The sequence below is a fragment of the Excalfactoria chinensis genome, chromosome 5, assembly GCF_039878825.1.
Source record: "Excalfactoria chinensis isolate bCotChi1 chromosome 5, bCotChi1.hap2, whole genome shotgun sequence".
NCBI classification, from domain to species: Eukaryota; Metazoa; Chordata; class Aves; order Galliformes; family Phasianidae; genus Excalfactoria; species Excalfactoria chinensis.
Window position 1 is genome coordinate 6,136,462 of NC_092829.1, and position 20,459 is coordinate 6,156,920.

The 20,459-nt window shown below is 38.7% G+C and overlaps 1 protein-coding gene across 3 annotated transcripts in view; it reads right to left on the reverse strand.

Annotated features, from left to right (window-relative positions):
* The window catches only part of PPP2R5E (protein phosphatase 2 regulatory subunit B'epsilon), a 67,177-nt gene that overhangs the window by 12,311 nt on the left and 34,407 nt on the right, over positions 1-20,459 (reverse strand). For all 3 annotated transcript variants that reach the window (XM_072337587.1, XM_072337585.1, XM_072337586.1), the window contains exons 3-5: positions 16,458-16,654; positions 5,641-5,742; positions 3,502-3,594 (exon numbers count right to left, since the gene is read on the reverse strand). In XM_072337587.1, the coding sequence (XP_072193688.1) occupies positions 3,502-3,594; positions 5,641-5,742; positions 16,458-16,654 (392 nt within the window). The remainder of the gene's footprint in view (positions 1-3,501; positions 3,595-5,640; positions 5,743-16,457; positions 16,655-20,459) is intronic.

The window sequence follows — 20,459 nt, forward strand, 5'->3', positions numbered from 1 at the left end:
ACTCGTTCTCTCATTTAAAAAGAAAAGATGCTTATTTTCATTTCTCCAATTCATTATCGGGTTTCAACAATAAAGCCTTATTTTTATGAACAAGCTGTAAGACTTCTATGATTTACGTAACTACTCTGACACCAAACGTACACAGAAAAGGGAAATAAATCCTCCAAAATAGCAACCTACGGTAACACAGATCCGTGTGGAGATATTTCGATAGTGCCTCTTAGCAACCGCTGCGGACTATATACAATGAGGCTTTAGGAATGAACAGTTACACTGTGAGTGTACAGCATTTTATCATAACATACTGCTGAAAGCCAATAAGGCATCTACATTAAAACAAACCAACCCACACCTGTCTCATTCGTCCCATATTAGCACACTTCTTGCTAAGAAACACTTCACTAAAGTCCACTCAACGTTAAAAAAAAAACACAATTATGTTAGAGAGAAAACTGGTGATAAAAAGCTGTCAGAGTTGTACTGCCAGTGTCACAAAACATAAGCATGTCTGGTGTTTCAAAAGGCTCAAGCTGGTTTCCAGTGTTAGAGATCAGTAATAACAGATTGTTAACTCATGTTATAGAAGGAAATGCACAGACAGCTGAGTTCCTGAAGATCAAACAAGAACACCTATGCAAAGAGAGATATTTCTCTTTGCACATGTATATAAAGCTCTGAAGAACTTCTGATAGAAAAAACACAAATGTTTCACTGTGCAGAGCAATATATAAAAAATGCATCACCTAACCATATGGCAACAGCTTCCAATTCTTCAAATTCTTTCAAACTCCAGTTTTATCATACATTTTCAGATAAGTAGGTTTCAAAATATCACACTTCTCCCTTTCTGTACATGAAGACCAATGGGATCTTAAGAATCCTCCTTTTAGACCCATTCTCCACTGCCAAATCTTAGTAGGGCTGAATGCCTTAAAAAGCTTTAAGTGATTAGGATACCTCTGAAACTTAAAATGTAAGGATAAAAATTGTTGTCTATGCTAAATTCTTCATGTATTCTTTATGTGAATAATGTACAAGGACAGCAAATTACTGCTTTTACTGCCTAAGCATCACAAGAAGGGAAAAAAAAACAAACTCCAGAGGTGAAAATAAGGTCATCAGCAATTGTGGGCTTCCCCAGCCATCTCTAGTTGGGCTTTTATTCAAGTCTCAAACCCCAGGAAATTCCCTTTTCCAGTTAAGTATGGAAATCTGCAAATTTCCATGATTTCAAAAGCAAGCTATGGACTGCATTAAACATGAAGTTGATTCTGATTTTGTGGTTCTACAAGAATTCACAGTGGGAACACAAAACATGAACAGGCCTATTGTTGGAAGCAGAAGACAAAAAGCAAAGGGAGCATATATGTGAACTTTCCTGTCTTATCCCAGAAAATATCATCCTTCAGCCATCTCTGTTCTGGGCTCTGTCCTGGCCCAGAAAGAACTTCCTCAGCAGTGAAGACTGGCTACTATATTTTGAAGTGAAGGAGGAAGAAGATGAAATGTGTAAACCATCTGGCTGCCAGCTCACTGCCAGGCTGTGGCCACCTCATCTATTTAGCCACAATAGTGAGCAAATTTCAAACACAGAACTTCCCGTTCTCTGCCAGTGTTGTTTATTACTGATACTTCTTCCTCTTTGCTTTTAATAGAGCTTGAACTTTATATGGCTTTTTGATTTACTTCCTCCCCAAGCTCTCTAAAGTTACTGTTTTTGATACCGCTTTGGGAATAGGCCTGTTAGTGAATATCTACCCTTGTTGCCAGCTCTCCAGCAGAGAAAAATAATTTCCCCCTCCAACAGAAATATTTTATCAATAATATGATACATAAAAATTATAGTTTAAGTAGTGTCTCTAGATGGCAGCATTTTCAGAACCTTTCATTTTCAGAGCCTTTCATTTTTCAGCAGTTACTGTTTCAGCTTGCCCTTATTTTGAGCAAGTCAAATCCAAGTGCTGATCCAAAAGTAATGCCTCCTTTTTTTATTATGCTGGCCCACAATTTCAGAGGCAGATGGTGGTATGGCAGCAGAGGCTGAACCTTCCAACCAACAACCCATCATATTTTGTTGCCACGTGACAGATGTCAGCAGAGGGGCAGTGACAGAATGGAGTTTGACATGAAAGGATACACATGTGCCATTTTTCCAAGCAAAAGTGTGTATCACTGAATTTGTCCATGTGGAAAAATGGAACTCAGTGGCATTCAGCAATGCCTGCTGAAGGTTTATGGAGATCAAACAGTAGATGTGAGTACAATGAGGCAGTAGGTGGTGCATTTCAGCAGTGATGACAACGATGCGAAAGACAAGCCACAATCCAGATAGTCATGCACAGCTGCCACACCACACAATGAAGAGCATCTTCATCAGTTCACCAACACAAATTAGCTGATTACCATCAGGGGGCTGAATATCAGTTACAGTGTGTTGAAAGTGGTGATGGCAATGTTGGAACTTTGCAAAGTTTGCATGAGGTGACTCCCACAAGTCCTCGCAAAGGAACAGAAAGAACACCATGTGCAAGTTTGTCAGGACCTACTGAAACAGTAGGAGCCTGAAGGTGACTGTTTTCAGGAATTGCATCATTACCAGTGATGAGATGTGTTGTCAGCACTACAAGACTGGGTCAAAACAGCAACCTAAGAAGCAGAAAGACGTGTATTTCCCATTGAAGAAGTTGTTCAAGATGCAGCCCTCAGCAAGTAGAGAGGTGAGTGATCTTTCTGGATTTCCTGGAACTCAGACAAACCATGAACTCTCACTGACCAATACATCTTGATGCTGACTATGCTGAAAGTTTGAAGTTCCAGAGTTAGGCTAGAGAAGAAGACAACCCTTCTCTTGCAACACAGTTATGCCAGGCTCCATACTAGTTTGAATACTGCGCTCCACAGTCTCAGTTTTCACTGGACTGTCCTACCACACCCACCATATAGACAAATTTGGCATCTTCTGACTTCCATCTGTTTGCTCTGATGAAAGACTGACTGCATGGGCAACATTTTCCTAGTAATGATGTTGTCATAGCAACTGTGAAACAGTGGGTGACCTCAGCTGGTGCAGTTTTTTGAACACACACCAATGAGGCTTTCATTCACTGTTGGTGAAAATGCATAGCTAATGATGGTGACTGCGTTGAAGAAGTGTTTTGTAGCTGGGAATCTGCTCTCCCAAATATCATTACTGTGCTCCTTTTAGTTGTTTTGTTTCCTTGGAAACAGATCGGAGGCATTACTTTTGGAGCAACCTACATATCTCATGTATTGAAACTGGAGCCAAATTGAGCACTGTATATGTCTCTAGAAACAATGACCAACATACTTCCCATTTCTGTAGTTTGACAACTTTCACTGTAAATGCTTGCCGAGCATTTTCTGTTGCAAATAACGTTATACTCTCAAATCCCAAACAAAACATTTTTCAAAGCAATTTTTTTTTTTTTTTTTTTTTCCCCAAAAGCAAAGTGAAACCTTAAATAAAGCATACTGGCTTACCTGCAATACAAATTTCTGATCTATGTACTTTTTGGCAATGCTGGGCTGAAATTCTTGGCTTTCCAAAAATCGTATGAAAAACTCATATACAAGCTGGAAAGTGAAAAAAGAAGTAGTTTAGTTTATGACTTTACTATTGTTTATTATTTCTAAGTGTTTCATCAGACTCTTTCCATATAAAACAAAATACTTATTTTTCCACAAAGCAAGAGGATAAAAAGATTAAAAATATTTTCCCCCTTTAGCAAATTGCTACCTTAAGTGTTTCAATTAAATGTATGAGCTTTGTAGGTTAGTTTTGCTTATTTAACCCCATTCAGAGATATCTAATCACTAAATGCAGGCACTGCCATCTTGTAATGCTTGTTATCATCTTGTAAAGCTAACAAGGGTAACTGGAAAGCTTATTTAAACTGCCCTCTGAACTGCTTAATTCATATTAAATAGAAAACTTACAGTCTGAAAGAAATAGTGAAACAGGTAGAAATACTCTATTTAAACTAGAAACTGCTCAGGGTAGCTTTCTATAACAATTTGAAACACAGAAAAAATAAAAAGAAAACAGATTTTAATCAGGACTTTCTGACTTACTGAAAAGATCAGCCTCAAGGATGGAGAAAACCTGCTTGCTTCTATTCAAATCTTCTCTGCCTGGACTATTCAGTGGGACAGCCATAGATCTTTCATTTAATATCCCAAAAGGAAGCAGAATAGGCACTCTGACAGATTCATGTAACAGCAACTCTGACCTGTCACTGATCACCTGAGCTACAAGCAAGCACTTCTCTTTACTGCAGCTTTTCAACAAGAGCAGCCATTGGAAAATTTTTCCCTTCTGATATCAGCACATATGAATATTAACACTGAAAGGAGAAAGGAAGCTACAAATTAAATTTTAAAGCGACTTTTAGCTATTCCTTGCAAACACCGTTATGTTGCAGCACTTCTGCTGCTTTATGTCAGCATCCTCTGAGTTCCTCTAATAGGAAACAATCAAAAATCAGAAAGAGGATGAGAAACATGACATGGAAAAAATGTCAGTCTACACCACTAACATCAATTAAGCAGCATATCAACATATCAACTTCTGACCAATACTTTGGTACACTTCTTCCTTCCAATGGTAAGTCATCCACTGGCTAAGAAGTTCTATCCTTTCCTTTTTAAGTAACGACTTTTAAAAGCAGTGCTAGTGTCAATGAACATAAGATAGCAGACATGCCTCTGCTGCTCATACATTCCATGAAGACTTTAGGATTCTTATTTAATGAAATTTATTATAAATAAAGGATGAACCCTACATATCAAGAGAGTCTAAATCTAAGAGAACAAGAAAGTAAAACTGTTCACAGGCAAAGATGTGCATCCAACTGTTAAATAAAATACTTAATTCAAGCCGAGATCAACTGGGCTCCTTTGCTCACAGATCCTAGACTCCACAAACTGTTTCTCTGCCAAATTTCTTCTAAATTTATCTGCAGTGTAAGTCATAGTCCTGACTAACAAAGACAGGATCTGCAGTCATATTTTCTATAAAGGAATTTACTGCAATAGCATCAGTTACTCTGTCTTGCTCCAAGATTATATTATGTTTTTTGTTCAAAATACCTTCCATTGGCACTTGAGATACAGAGGAAGCAATGACAGACAGCATTGAGCACACACACCACTACAAACACCTGAAAGTGAACTTCAGCTCAGGAAAAGGAAGGGATATATGAGTAGAGATACAGATTTCCATTTGTTTTTCTGATCCACAGCCAACTCCTGTGTGCTTTTGTATGAAAGTTAACTCAGTAAAGCAAAACTGCTGGAAGTGTTGATATTACTTGTGCATCAGAGCAATGTGGGGAAAAAATAAATTAATCAACAAAGGAAAATGGGACTACAAGAGACACCATCGATTCGGTGTCTCTTTTGAAAGAAAGTTCTAACACTTCCCAAATTCATGAAGTACTCTACTGTCTTTGTAGATACTGTGATAGAGCCAACAACAACATCTGTGAAACAGAAACTGAATTTTCTTGTAATATCTCATGCACCAGTTCTCATTCACAGGTTAAAAAAAAAGGTTATTGAAAACTAGATAGATTAAGCAATAACAAGCATTTATTTTGAAAAAAAAAAAAGGCCAAAAACCTGTAGATGTGGCCATGATGCCTCCAAGGTGGGCTCATCTTCTTCTGGATCAAATTCATTGCTGTCACTAGGTGGGAGAGTTCTGAAGATATTGCAAGATACCTGAAAAGTGAAAGAAAGAATAATGAGATCTGTTTTTCAATCAGGTACTAGATTACAGACCTCTGCACTTCTACGCCTACTCTACACATCCTCATCATAGAAGCAGTATTTGTACTGCTTACTTGTCTGACAGTGCTCCTTAGCACTGGTATAGGTCAAAGTAACCTATGACTTTACAAACCTACCACCAACTTTGGCACTTTACCTTTTTCAGATCTTTTTGCTTCTTTCTAGGGACATCCCAGAATTACCCAGTGAGCCATCATTGCTGACTTCCCCATGCTCCACATGAGCCCACCATCTTTTACATGTTCTGCTTGCCATCAAAGTCTGCTAGGTCAGAAGTATGACCATCAGTATATATTGACAAGGGTTTACATACGCTTTATTTTCCTTTGCACAGGAAAAGACATTCATGATAGCTGCTAAAGTTCTCATCTGTCAACAGTTGCTTTAGTTAAAAGTGCACTTCACAAAGTATATGCCCAGACACTTTGTATCAGGTGCACAACTTGGTACTAAATGCAGGCAACAAATACAATTTGCTTGCCACTTGCCTGTATTTTATTTCATGGTTGCTTTGCTCTGCTTAATCTTATTTAGAGGTACTTTGCTCAGAGTGCTTGGCCTTGTGAGGCTCATGCTATCAGCCAAGACCAAACTAGAGTATTTTCCTGGGTTAATTACAGTGCTGAATGGAGTGTACTGATTATTATGCAGCACATCTTACAAACTGTAAACATGCTGCAGGGCCTTTTCTCCCTTTGAAGGTGGTGTAGAGCCTTCCTTGCACTCTGCTACTGCGTTTGACCCATCTCTAAGCTGGTTAATCAAACAGCTGGGAAAGACAGCATATTATCTCCTAATCCTGTCTATACATGACCCCTGCATAGTAGTTCAGACAAATTAATCTATTTAAGCAACGAAACTAGTACACTCTTCAACATCCCGATTTATTTTTCCAGCCTTTTAGAGCTATTCATATTTTATAGTTAGTCTGTAAGGCAAGTCTTCGGTATGCTTGCAACTTAACACGAGAAGACACATCAAAACCAGGAGTTTAAATACAATCCAGATACCGATGGAAACAGACTGAGTCAAAGTGAAAGGCAAACAAAAGAGATTTGGGTGCTGTATAAATAAGATGGAACAACAGACAACTGTAGGAAAGCACATACAGTACACACTAACAAGGAATATTCAGTGAATACAAGTGGAAAAGAAAAGCATTGCTAACTGAAGAGCAAATACGGCAAATCTGTGGTCATACGGGTTTTGTAGTTGGACTTTTTTCATTTGCCACAAGAGGGAGCATTTCGCTACAGATACAGCAAAACGCTTTGGCAGAATCCTTCAGAGGACGTCAATCTCTTGACAACTCGCAGGGCTCTCAACAACAAAGCACCTATCAGCCTGTCCTTAGAAGCACTGAACTCTGTCCTATATGAGCACCTGCCAAGTGATACCTAATGTTCAGCAGACGTTCTCCTCCCCACTTCTTTTCCCGAGTCCATCACTTCTCTCTAAAGTTCCCCACAGAAAAGATTTCTCTAAGTCAAGTGCATACTTCAGGAATATACACATGTCACAGTTTGTTCTTCCCCAGGGATTTCTGACCCCGTCCTTCTACCATCCCTGAGATGGAAGAGCAGGCAGAAGAGAAAAGTGATCAGAAATAACAGGTCATAATATTTAACAGCTGTTTACAAGGGTGGATAAGACAAGGGAGAATGGTCTTAAAGTGAGCCAGGGGAGGGTTAGGTTAGATATTAGGAGGAAGATTTTCACTCAGAGGGTGGTGATGCACTGGAACAGGTTGCCCAAGGAGGCTGTGGATGCCCCATCCCTGCAGGCATTCAAGGCCAGGCTGGTTGTGGCTCTGGGTCTCATGGTTGGTGAACCTGCACATCGCAGGGGGTTGAAACTAGTTGAACACTGGTTCTTTTCAACCCAGGCCATTCTATGATTCATCAGAGCACAAGGCAGAACACCCAAAGGAATCCCAGGTAAACCTATTGGTGCCTTCCATCTGAACACCTGGGATTCTGCAAACAAAATGACAACGAATGCCAAAGTATGGCACAAGCAAATCCAGCAAGGAAAAATAGATATTACCAGAATGACAAGCTAATTGAACTCAAATTGCTGTAGGACTTCAATTAAGTTGATCCAAGTTTCACAGTTGCCCTAGCAGCACCACGGAAGAATGAAGGTTTCAGCAATAATTAGTTAAGTGACAGGACCGACTTTTGAATCTTAAGCTTCTAACAAAACCAGAGAACTCTAGAGTGTGTATTTAACAGTAAGAATTAAAAGTCTCATGACAACTCAAAAGCAGGGTTTGTTTTTTTTTGCATAAGAAAATACAGCAAGAAATGCAATGCAAGGTGAGAGTTCTCATATAGTTTGCTTTCTGTAATTTTCTTTATTTTTTCCTTTGTCATTGGGAGTAAAGATAAGTTACATGGAGCCCAAATGCAGCCATTCTCCTGAGGAGTACAGATGGAACAGGTTATCTTCAAATGATTCCCATGGTAATCATAATTTTAAAAGATAATGTGTGCCATTACAGTTATATTAATCACCACAACCCAGCATGAGAGCTCATTTACATGCAGTGTCAATTTACAGCATGCTTATCTAGATCAGTAGCCTCTGGGTGGCTGATGTTCACAAACCTCTAAGGGAGAACCGAAGGCAACAAGTTCTTCCATGCATGAACTGCCCAGCTGTGCGAGAGACCGACAGCCATCACACGACAATGGGGAAATAACACACCAGATCTGGGAAGAATAATTTTTCTCACCAAGGCATAAGGTAGCTATGTAGCATTTGTCCCTGGGCCCAAGCAGAGCGCCAAAATTCCTCTGGCTCAATCGATAAATCACTTCCTTTCTGACCTCTGCTGGCTCATCCAGCCACAGGACATCCCTGCCAGCCTCTGCACAGCCTTTGACAGCTCCTCTCCCACAGCCAACACAAATGACTGCTGATCAATACTGACTGCCATCTTCCACCAATTAGGAATGCCTCCAAGCCCCGACGATATTTTTGTACAGTGAACCTGAACTCTAATATTCTGGAAAGTTCTATCGTGACAAATCTCCTCTATTACATGTTCCGAGTTGCTTGCATGCTATCCTCCAAGAGCATCCCTTCCTGGATACCCACCAACTGAACGCAAAAGTCTAACAGTCCTTCCCCAGGATGTCCAATCTGAATAACCAAGTGCCAGAAACAAATTCAACAAACCACTGAGGTTCACCCATCAGCACCGAATCAAAAATTCCCGGGATCATGTTGGAAATGCCACAGTGAATTACAGGTGCCCAGAAACCTCTAAGCTCAGTGTTGGTGCACAACTCTGACAAAATCTTCTCCAGGTAACTATGGTTAAGTGCAAGTTTATTAAAAACAAAAGGGAAGATAGGCAAGGCTGTCCTGGTACCACCACAAGGAACGAACTGTAAGTTCTGAACTGATCTGAGGGTGGTAACTGGCAATCCAGGACAAGGAAACTATGAACACACAATAAATTTGAAGTAACGGGCTTCAAGAAGTTCTGATTTTATCCCTGTGTTTATGTTTGAAATAACTTTAAGAAAATAAAGCACTAAGCTGCTTAAAAGCCTGAAGTCAGGAGACAATGAGAAGTCCTCTCTCCATCCCTCACTAGAGAAACCATAAAGTACATGGATGTTACAGAAACACATCATAAATCCTATTCCAGCTCAGTGCTCATACGTCATGCTGCTTGAAACAAGGATTTGATCAGTCATATTTTTCCTGAACGTAGCCCTAAATGAAAATAAATGTACATACAAGGAAGTGTAATATATTAGCTATATAAAAATAGGACCACTGAATATATTGCAGTAAGTGGAACTGTCCATATAAACCCCAAGTTTACAAGAAATTGAAACTGGCTATCTGCACATACCATGATTGAACAATGCATGGTAACAACAAAATGTAATCAGGCCATATAGGAAGCTATTTGAACTAGGAGTCAACAAGAGCTCATAATACAGGCACTGACATCCTTCTGAAATATATCTGCATATGTGGGGTTTTTTTTGGTACTGTTCATGGATTTACAGTCATTCAACTGTAATCTTTCTATATATGCCACTTAACTGTTCCCAGAAGTTTGAAGTGCACATTACAGAAAGAAAAATTCAGTTTCATTTTAAAATATTAATGACTCCACCAGCTCTTACAACCCTGACTTTAACCACTGAACTGACTAGGGCAGTGCTGCTCCTGGCTTCAAGGCTGAAGTAGCCTGGTTCCCATTGGATCTTGCTAAACCATCAGATCTTCTCAGTATCTCCTTCTAAATACATTTGCATATGCAGTACCTCATCTATGAGTATATGTTTATATATATATGTATATATATAAAACAGCTCTCAATATCTTTGCTGCTAAATGGACAGACAAATCTACTGAGCCCAGGCAGATTTGTTTTTTTGTTTGTTTGTTTTTAACCCTGTGATTGTTTTTCCTACCTTCCTTTGAGCTCCCCCCTTTATTTTCTTAATGCATTCAAATACATACAGCAAACGTTGTGGATGTGCATAAAAAGCCTGACCATTCCGCTCTTGAATAGTGCATTGTATCAGAAACTTATATTAACATAGTCAAGATACTCACCCATGATGGTCAAGTCCCTCCTGCACCATCACTTGCCAGATTACAGTCATTCCAAGTTGAATACTATATGCCTTCTTTTTGCCCAGCAGTATTACTTTTGGCTGGGCTACACAAAAATTAACTATATCAGATTGTGAACACAGTCATCTGTCCAGGCCATGCGGCAGGAGTATGGGGAACAGTCCTACTCATCTTTTCTTCTAAAAATTCGATCAATAACCTGACGGAATTTAGCTCTAGATCAAGGCTCCTAAACTTGTTAGCTTACCATCATTCACTTTAGTAGTGGCAGCTTCCACACACACAGATATGCAAGGGGTAAAATTGAGATCTCTTAAGCTATGCCTATGTTACCAAGCAGGGAAGCACAATTGGAGTAGTCTGGTAGAACAACATACCTGGCACACAGGTGCTGAGTACACACACTATACATGTTTGGAAGAACTGCTTACTTTCTAGCTCTCTCTTTTACTGATGCCTACTTGCAAGTTGAGATCATTAGGCACGCCTCTAGAATACACATTTGATCCCAAATGAATCAAATTCACACACTCTCAAACTTCTCTACGACAAGCAACAAAGTACAGTGAGAACAAATGAGAGACGTACTTCAAAAGCACGCTCAGACTCCCAGCTGCAAGTGCTAACACAGTCATGGCCCTGGAGAACGCTCAGACACACCATCTCCCTGCTGGGAATCAGAGCTCTGAAATGCCACACTAGATGCAACACACGTGAGGTACCCCACTACTAACAACCTTATTCATCACTATCTCCTTGTAAAAACATTTTGATATGATGCAGTAAAGCAGGTTTCTGTTTACTGCATGGCCATGTCATTCTATACCATTATAACATGATAGCAATAATTCAATTACCTTTGAGAAATCAAAGCAGAAGGAGCCCCTCATCTCTACAGCAGGCATCAGATGAAGCGAAAGCCTATCAACACATGAACTCTAGACAGTATTACAAAACTCTTACTGTCTTGGACTCCTATCTGAAGAGCAGAACAAGATATACAAAATCCAGGAAAACAATCTCCCAGAAGATTCATGCTGAGCCGAACTGCAGACAAAGTGCTAGGAAGATGACAGAGCCGAAATGTGGGAGTGAGAGTGTACATTCCTCTCAAACAAAGCAAACCAAACAAACAAACAAAGCTGCAGTTGACACAAGCGCTTCTCAAAATGGTTTTTGGTGTTGTTTTTTTTTTTTGCTTTAGACTTAGTCACTGTCCTATTATGCAGACAACATCTGACGACTGAGAAGCCTACGTAACCAACAGGGGGAATAATGGATAAAGTTAAATGTAATTACATACTGTCGAGAAAAATTATTAGGGACAACTGCTGCAAAAGGAGCTGCCTCCAACTGATTTTTTTCAAGTGCACAGAACGCTGCAGTCTCTTTACTAAGCATTGGGGCTTTTGGACAAACAAGGTGTATAAAGATATGAATATTAAGAAGCATCTGAGAGAGGAATTTGAAAACAATGCCTAAAAGAAACCGGTTAGATTCATTTCTTGCTCCTACCCAACTGACAAATCTCACGTTAGAGAGCAGAGAACTTAAAAGTATGAAATGATTTTTTTTCCATGTCTGCTCACATCAATAGCATGCTTGTTCCATCACAGCTGCATCCATGTGCCAGTTCTCACTCCAAGTTAATTTTGGGGGAGTGAAAGAACACTGCATCTTTCTTTCAGTGTTTGAGATGCATTCAAACCAACATCTCCTGATTCAAGCTGAACTCAAGATTAACTCCTACTATTTTGCACAGTTCCTGAAGTTACATAAAAATTGTTTTTGCAAAGAGGCATTATCTGTCAATTCCTAGAAGAGTAATTGTGTTTATTTCTCTTAAACTCAAAACCACATTCAGCACTACGATTTTAAATCTGGTATCTAAACCAACAGCAACAAAATGAGGGTTTGCTGGATCAAAAAGGTAAGACTGAATATAAGGGGTTTTGAACAACAACAACAAAAATAGAGAATAGGAAACTAGGGTCATCTCTGCATATAAAAGAAAAAAGACCAAAATAATATTCCATTATTCAAGGTAGATCTCAAAAAAGTTTCATTGTCCACCTCTTATGGGCTGGCAGGCATCCACGGATGTTGTATAAACATCACAGTAAACATCTGGGGTTCAGTTTGCAATTGTTGGAGAAGCAAGTAGGAGAGTTTAAGTCTTGCTCATCAACAAGGAGATTTATCCAGGTTTCTCAATTTAGGAGCTTGTCAAGCTCCCCATTCATTTGATTTTTCAAGAGACACAAATGAGTCTCTTCAATCTATGTCTTAATCTCCAGGAAACACAAAGAACTGTCCTACATAACACCCCGCAGGATACCACGTAGACAATAAACATTTATTTCATTCAACTACCATTGCTTATTCTACCAGCAAAATCAGCTGCGTTCGTGTAAGTCTCCTATTTTGCTCAGACAGGCGCAAATTTTAGATTAAGTGTCCAATTATTGGCTCATAAAGTCATATTACTGGCATTTCCTTCTTAGCAGACTGTGTTTCAACTGGCAAGGACCTTTTATACAAAGACTAGCCTAATTCTGAAGAATGTCATGTGCCCTTCTGCATAAGGCATCAAAACAAGGGGAAGTGCACTGAGCAGCAGCTGAGGGAATAAATCTGTCCTGCTTAAATCATTAATACAAATCCCAACCACCCTTCCCATTAAGTGACACTGATGACAGCGACAAGGCCACTGTAAACTTGCTTTGATGACCATTAGTAAATTCTATTTATTTTTTTTTTTTCAAAATAACAAATTCAGCACTTCGGTATATATTAAGCTAAAGTGAGTGGTTGAAAGAAACAAACACAAAGACTGCCAAATAGCTCAGTGTTTCTCTTGTGATATCGCATATATCTTGATGTGAAATCATGCCATACAAAAATTAGCACTTACATTTTAATGAATGAATTTAGGATGACTAGCTTTAAAACTACCCAAGTACTCTATCCCAAGCGATCATTAGGCAATTTCTTCTATCCTAGTACCTGTAAAGTTGAACTTCTTTTGGGTCACTGAACAGGGAATGCTAATCCACATGTAGTTAATAAAACTTTAAGAAAAGGCTACCATATTGATATCAATTCTTCTGGCACTTCAGTTAATTAAAGAAAGCAGTTTAGTCATTAATCCTTCTTCATAAATATTAGTAACATTTTAAATATCTGCTTCAGGCTTCTGCAGCTTTTTTTCTTCACTTAAACAACAGCACAACTTGCAAACCAGCTTCTTGCTATTTTCCCTAATGTTTAGAATACTTCCCTGCTCCAAACTGCAGTAGCCCAAAGAGTCAAGCAGGAAATACTACTCTCTGCATTCATACATCACTATGTAGGTAGGATCCGTGAGCAAAACACAACAGACTAAAACTTCAAGAGAGAAACAGAACATTTGTGCTCCATTTTTCTGTGTTTTAAGCTGTCAGCCTTTCAGTCAAAACACTCCCATGACAACTAAGGCAGGCAGTCAATTTGGAAAGGACACAAAACTGCTATTCTCTTTGCTCTCGTGACAGGTCAGAGCTTGTCAACTTGACAGGACATTTGTGGACACAGTTGGAGACCTCAATGAAAATTCTCAGGTACAGATAATAGCAGCAGTTGCACAGTGAGCTCATGAAGTCAACTGCGTACAGCTTAGCCTGACTCAATAAAACAGATAAAAACACTTTATACTTGAAACAAGAACATGCATTTATTGCAAAGAGCAAGCTACACCAAACATCACGCCATAGCACAAAGTGACAGGTTACCCCTAATACAGACTAATGCCCTCTGCTCACCAAGAGCCTGAGTGAATGGCATGGAGTTGTCAGAGGAGGTTCAAGTGGAGGTCTGGGAAAGGCTGTGTCCCAGAGGGCAGTGGGCATGGAACAGCCTGCCCAGGGCAGTGAGCACAGCCTGGAGTGCCAGAGCTCAGGGAGCACTGGGACACCGTTCTCAGACAATGGGTTGGGTTTGGGAGGCTCTGTGTTGACTTAAAAGATGGACTCAATTCTTGTTGGTCCCTTTCAGCTCAGCATATCCTATGATTCTAATTTTCTCCAGAAATTATTTAGTAAAATAACAATAATAATAGTAACAACCTTTTTTATTTGTAAGAATCTAGGCTTGAGTCACTGACTAGCCTGTTACGGGACTTGAGAATACTCTCAGTCTTTCCTCTTCCCCTTCCTTAAACTTCCTGGTGCTGAGGTTAAAATGTAGCTTGAGTTCAGCATTAGCCCCCAAATACAAGGCAGAAGAAAGAAAGGTGAGAAAGGGCACAATGAAACAAAAGGAATACAAGAGAAAACAGCTTTCCATCAAAAATGAGATGGGATGAAATTCCTGGGGTTCCATTAGTAAACATCTGTGAAATCTACTGGAAAAACTTTACACTTTATCTTCACTTTCAGTGACTGCTCTGTACCACACTATATTTAAGTGAATTATTTAAAACCGTGCTTTTCAAACTATTTAGGCAATGCATCATTTCTTTCAGATAAAAACAGTTGAGTGAATCTACATAAATGACTGCAGGGATTGTAGAAAATGCAAGCAAAAGGGTTCTGTGTCTCATTACAGCTCATGTACAGATTGCTGTTATGATTTATTACTCAAAACTGAACTTCACAAGCAGGTATGGATCAAATACTTTTAACTTCTTGCTACAGTAAAAAACCGTACGTGAAGTCAATGAGAAAGTGCAACCTCAGTAACAGAAAGGCTAAAATAAATACTAAATTGCCACAGAAAGTGAGACTGCGGGTGTCTTCTGCAAACAGAAAAGATCCCCAATGTTACTGAAGCTATCTGTCCAGCAGTGCCCGGTCTATACAAATCGTATGACAACATCAGTTCATTCCAAAGGGTACAAGGAAGAAAAAAATAACGTTTGCAAACCATTTTGATGCTGCAAATTGAGTGTAAGCAGAAGAACTCGACAAAGAGCAAGTAATTTTGTATTCAGATTTGAATTTGCATTTGACCACATACTGAACACGTAACACAGCAGAGTGACAAGCAGCTCATTGAGAAGACTTCTCCAGTAGAGGAGGGCAAAAGGGAGGGTAAGGGAAAAGAGGGAGAATCTGATCATGTTATAGCAGACATCTGAAAATGCATTCAGACTAAGGAGCTACATGTTTTTCCATACATCTTCATTCTGATTCTGCTTTTTAAAAAATTCACTATTAAGTGCACAATTTTCAGCTACTTTTAAGTATTACAGACAAGCAGTACAGCATATAACTGCGTCGCAGGAAAGCGGTATGGAGCACATATAATGCTTTATAAAATCTATTCATGTTTGAGCATCACCAAATTCACAACTGTCTTCTTATTTAGACAGCAGACTGTAAGAGTTCCATATGGTAGAACAGAATAAATGTTTCAATGCATTGATTGATTTTGCCAATTACAAAGGATATCCTTCACCATATAACACCTGATACTGTTACCACTTTTAGATTGAAAATACCATTATTGGACAGTTTACAGGCATATCTAAGTTACGGCTTTACTGTTGAGTAATGTTGCATACAAACAGCAACCACTATGACAGCATACAATATAACCATAACATTTTCACAGTTTCTCTACAGCAGCTTTACCATACATTGTCTAAAAGCAGGCCAAAGTGTGCACGAGTAACTATCTCAGAGCTTCTGTACAAAATCAAATGCTTGGAAAAAGTTCAAAGGAAAAAAAAAACTTCTAAAATTAATCCATGATTTATACTGGGGAGGCAAAGGGTGCAGGGGGAAAGAGATGGACTCTGATAATACCTCTGCTGGGTCTTTCAATCAGGAAACTTTCATATGTTTCTGACACTATAATAACCATCGTCTTGACTTTAATTAAGCACATACAAAAATTAATAATTTTGCCTTTGGAGAATTATCCCCAAGTGATGGCAAGTAGAAAATAAAAACCAAAGGCCTCATTTAATCCACCTACTCCAGGGTTCAATTTCGCCCACAATATGTAACTGGAATTGCAAGTAGATTTAAAGAGACCATGAGAAAGAAGAAACTCACCATTCTAACTACTTCAGGGTAAGTCTGCTCTGTCAAACAGCCTCTGCTTATTGTAATGTAGTCGACCAGTTCATTAAGAGTGGAGCGCTTGTATTCTTTCATTTTAAGGTCTGAAAGCGTGTCCATGAAGTCAAAAATGACACAGCACTGTTGAAGTTTCTTCAGGAACAGTTCAGGCTGCTCTGAAGATGGAACGTCTATGAAACAAGAAAGAAAATCTTTGTGAGTCTGGCATCTCTTTACACGAAACAGGATTTATTTTTGAACATCAATTCCAAAGAAAAGCAGCATTCAAATACTTTTCATAAGACAGAGCTTAGATAAACAAATGGACCCCTTATAGGAACTGTTACTACTTTGTGTTTGAGATCCTGAGCAATTTGTTGTAGTGGTAAGTTATTCACTGTTAAGAAAATACAGTTAACAAAAGAAGTAAAGGCTTAAGTGGAAAATACAAATGTAAAAGCATTCGAGATTTAATACTATAGGGTACTTCTACTGTTACTGTGTCTGACATATGCCATTGTCAACTTACACATCAAAGAAGAATGAAGGAACTGTTAAGATCGATCAAACTTGATTAATTTCTACTTCCAAAAATACCATGCCACTGACAACTCTATATGAATAGATATGAATTTACAGTAGGACTAAATTTATGCAAACAACATTTCAGAATTATTACTTCCACATCGATATTTTCCATAACAAAATCAACAGCAATTATACTGAAACAGTGAGGATGCGCTGCTGTATTACAAACACATAATATGCATTAATACATAAAATAGTAACAATTACTTGTGCAATAAAGAAAATAGAATGTATGCTTATTATTTCTCCTATGTCAACTTCTTAGTGGCTTGTTAGTTTACCAAATGCATCAAAAGAATGCACAGAGTGCCTGGTTTATCCAGCGTTCGTGTACATAAGGCTAAGAATAGCAGAAAAGCTGCATGAAATACCTATTTTTATTCTGAAAGATGCCTTCAAATGAGAGAAGGCTTTGCTTCCTTTGATCTACCTTTTTTCGTTGTTTAACAAATGGTCTGTTTAGAAATGGCCTTCTGAGCAATAATCCAATGTGCAAATGGAAAACTTTACTAACTTCAACCAGAAAAACTTAAATAGCAGAGAATTGATGTTTATTTCTTAAAACTTGGACATACCAGTATAAAAGTTAACCTGAGAAGGAAATTCTTATCCTTGATACATGACTGAGTACATCTTGCCAAGGAATACTTGGTAAACACTGGATGCTGTTAACAGTTTTACAGCAGTTTTAAGGAGAGTAGCTTTAATGAATTTGTATGAATTTGAACCATATGCGTAACAGTACTAGAATCAACTCAAAAGACCTACTGAGTATTACAAGGCCACAGCACTTGGCACCAACTCCTTGCGCTGCTTAATTACTGAAAAGCATAAAGAGTAAATTTGGATGGTGATACAAATAAATATGCTACACACGTTATGACTTGACATCAAATAGCACAATACATTTACTCAACCTTCTTCAATGAACAGCAGTGTCATTGTGGCAGGATTCAACAACTATCAAACCGTACCCCACAAATCAACTGAAATCTTGGCAAAGTTTACTTGGCAAACGCAGGTTGTATGGACCAATCTCCTACTTCTAAGATCTGGGTAACCTCTGCAACAGCTGCATCCAAAGCAAATTAAGTGGGAAAAAGTGGTATAGTTATAATACTGTGCTTCACAACATCCTTTTAATTGTTCATCCCACAATCCTACGGGTTTTTATTTATCTGTGGAACAGAAGATGGAAGAAACACGGCCCTGCAGAACTTCAACAGGAAGAGCAATGCAGGAAAAGAAAACCAAACACTTCTTGAAGTTCAAAGGTAACAAAACCAGGCCACTCTGAAGTCATTGCACTGGCCAGATGTCACACGCATTCAAATGCCTCACAGCAGACTGCACTGAAATCTAGGTGAAGGAGCCAAAGAAAGTCATCAGCCCTTGGTCACTGCAAAAGAGACCATTTCTGTTAGTGTCCTTCCTAAGGCAGGAACCAGTCTGAAGTCTACAAGGAGACAAAGGGCCTGAGGAATCCAAGCTTTTGTGATCAAATGCGTTACTGCTTTCTCAATTGCTCTCAAGTGACACAAAAGAAGAAAATGGAATTCACTGTTACTAGCAATCAATCATCAATTAACTGATAAGCAATTTATTCCTGGAGACAGACTGTAAACATAAACTAAAAAAAAATAAAGAGAGAAAAAATGCTCTTGAAAAGTAACCAACTGCACTTCTGTTCTAACTTGTACTCTTCTTTACACAAATCCAGTACATATCTTTACAACACATAAATGGTATCAATGAAATCTATGATGTTACATAAACATAATGGGATTTTGTTTGCATTGTCCTACATGCCTTGCCTGCATTCACTTTGGCTGACAAGTTTATCTCAGTCAGTGGTAAGCACAGGCTGAAAACAAACCAGAATCCATCAGAAGTTTCAATCCAGTGTTGTTATAACCAGACTAACCAGACTCCAGTGACTCAGAACGACACTAATTTTAATGTAATGTCAGCATTAATTTCATATATATATCAATATATATATATGAAAGCATTTAAACATCTAATAAAAGCTTACTTATTTTTTCAGCAAAGCATCTGGAGGTGTGGAAAAGAAAGGAAAAATATAATCGAGATCATCTCAAGAAAAGTTATTGCAGAATGCTACACGAATTTCATGCCAACTGTGTCAGCAACCAGGCAAGCTGTATGGGCAAGCTCATCAAAACAAAACAAAGAAAAACCCCAAACTTGTTCTGGTCAGGTCTGCTCTTCTTCATGAAACAAACTGCTATTCACAGTGCGGAGTAAAACTGCAAGAAGTATCAATGCTTCGGTAATAGGTAACACTCAGCGCCTATATTTTTCTACTTGGAACCAGGAAATCTCCAAGCAGAAATCAATAACATCACTATTCTAAGTTCACAAGCCTCCCTCTGCGATCACATCATCAGTTGGTTTGAGTTCTTTTTGTTTTAGAAGGGTTTTTTTTTTGGTGTTTTCCCTAATCTCCTAATGCCTCTCTGACAGATGTGCAGGCCTTACTGAAAGACCGCCACCACCCTCACATCCCCATTACTGGTACTGGGAGACATCCAGCCCCACAGCAGAGCTCAGCTCCTTAATAGAACAACTTCAAGTGCAGCTCATTACAAATGTTCACAACTGGCCAACTCAAAATAGCAAACCTCTTGCAAACCTTTTTCTTAGTTCTCAGCAGACAGACATTGTGATGTTGCAACGCATTTTGCAACAATTTACTCTTGTGTTAGAATGTAACACTAACATACTGAAATACAGTAAACTTCAAGCTTACCATTGTAACCACATAAACCTGAAGGAACAGGAAGTTGATTAAGTTCAGTAATAAATCTGTATAAAGATCTACAATACCTTCAGATATAGAATAAAATCAAAATACCACTGAGAGGTACGTATGATTTACATCCAATGCATAGGAGAATATACATTCATCAAAACAAAACTTAAGTGCAGATCAATTTCCGTATGGATGATCACAAGAACTGGCTTAATTTTCATGCTGAAAAGCTTGTCAAGTTTTCTCTCTAGACATTTAAACATAGTACAGAGCTTGGGAAGTACACTGAACGTTCACAGATTCAAAGAAATTGGCCCAAATGACAGCAACTAATAACAAACCTGAACAAATAAAGAAAGAAAATCAGAGCCTTTAACAAAATCAAGTGTTTTATAAAGTGATCTGAAAAACTGACAAAAAGAACCATACACTTTTCAGATATGGACCGTGTTACTGCAGCATCTCCAATACCAGTTCTAAGTGACAATGTCAATCAGTTTCCCTCTGAATAGCCTTTATCCAAAATAATCCTAACCCAACCAGCCCATCCCTTCTCCTCAATCACCATTGCGGTCTCTGCCTTCTGATTTCTTTACCAAATGAAGAAGGAAAAATCTGGAAGCATCCTTTCA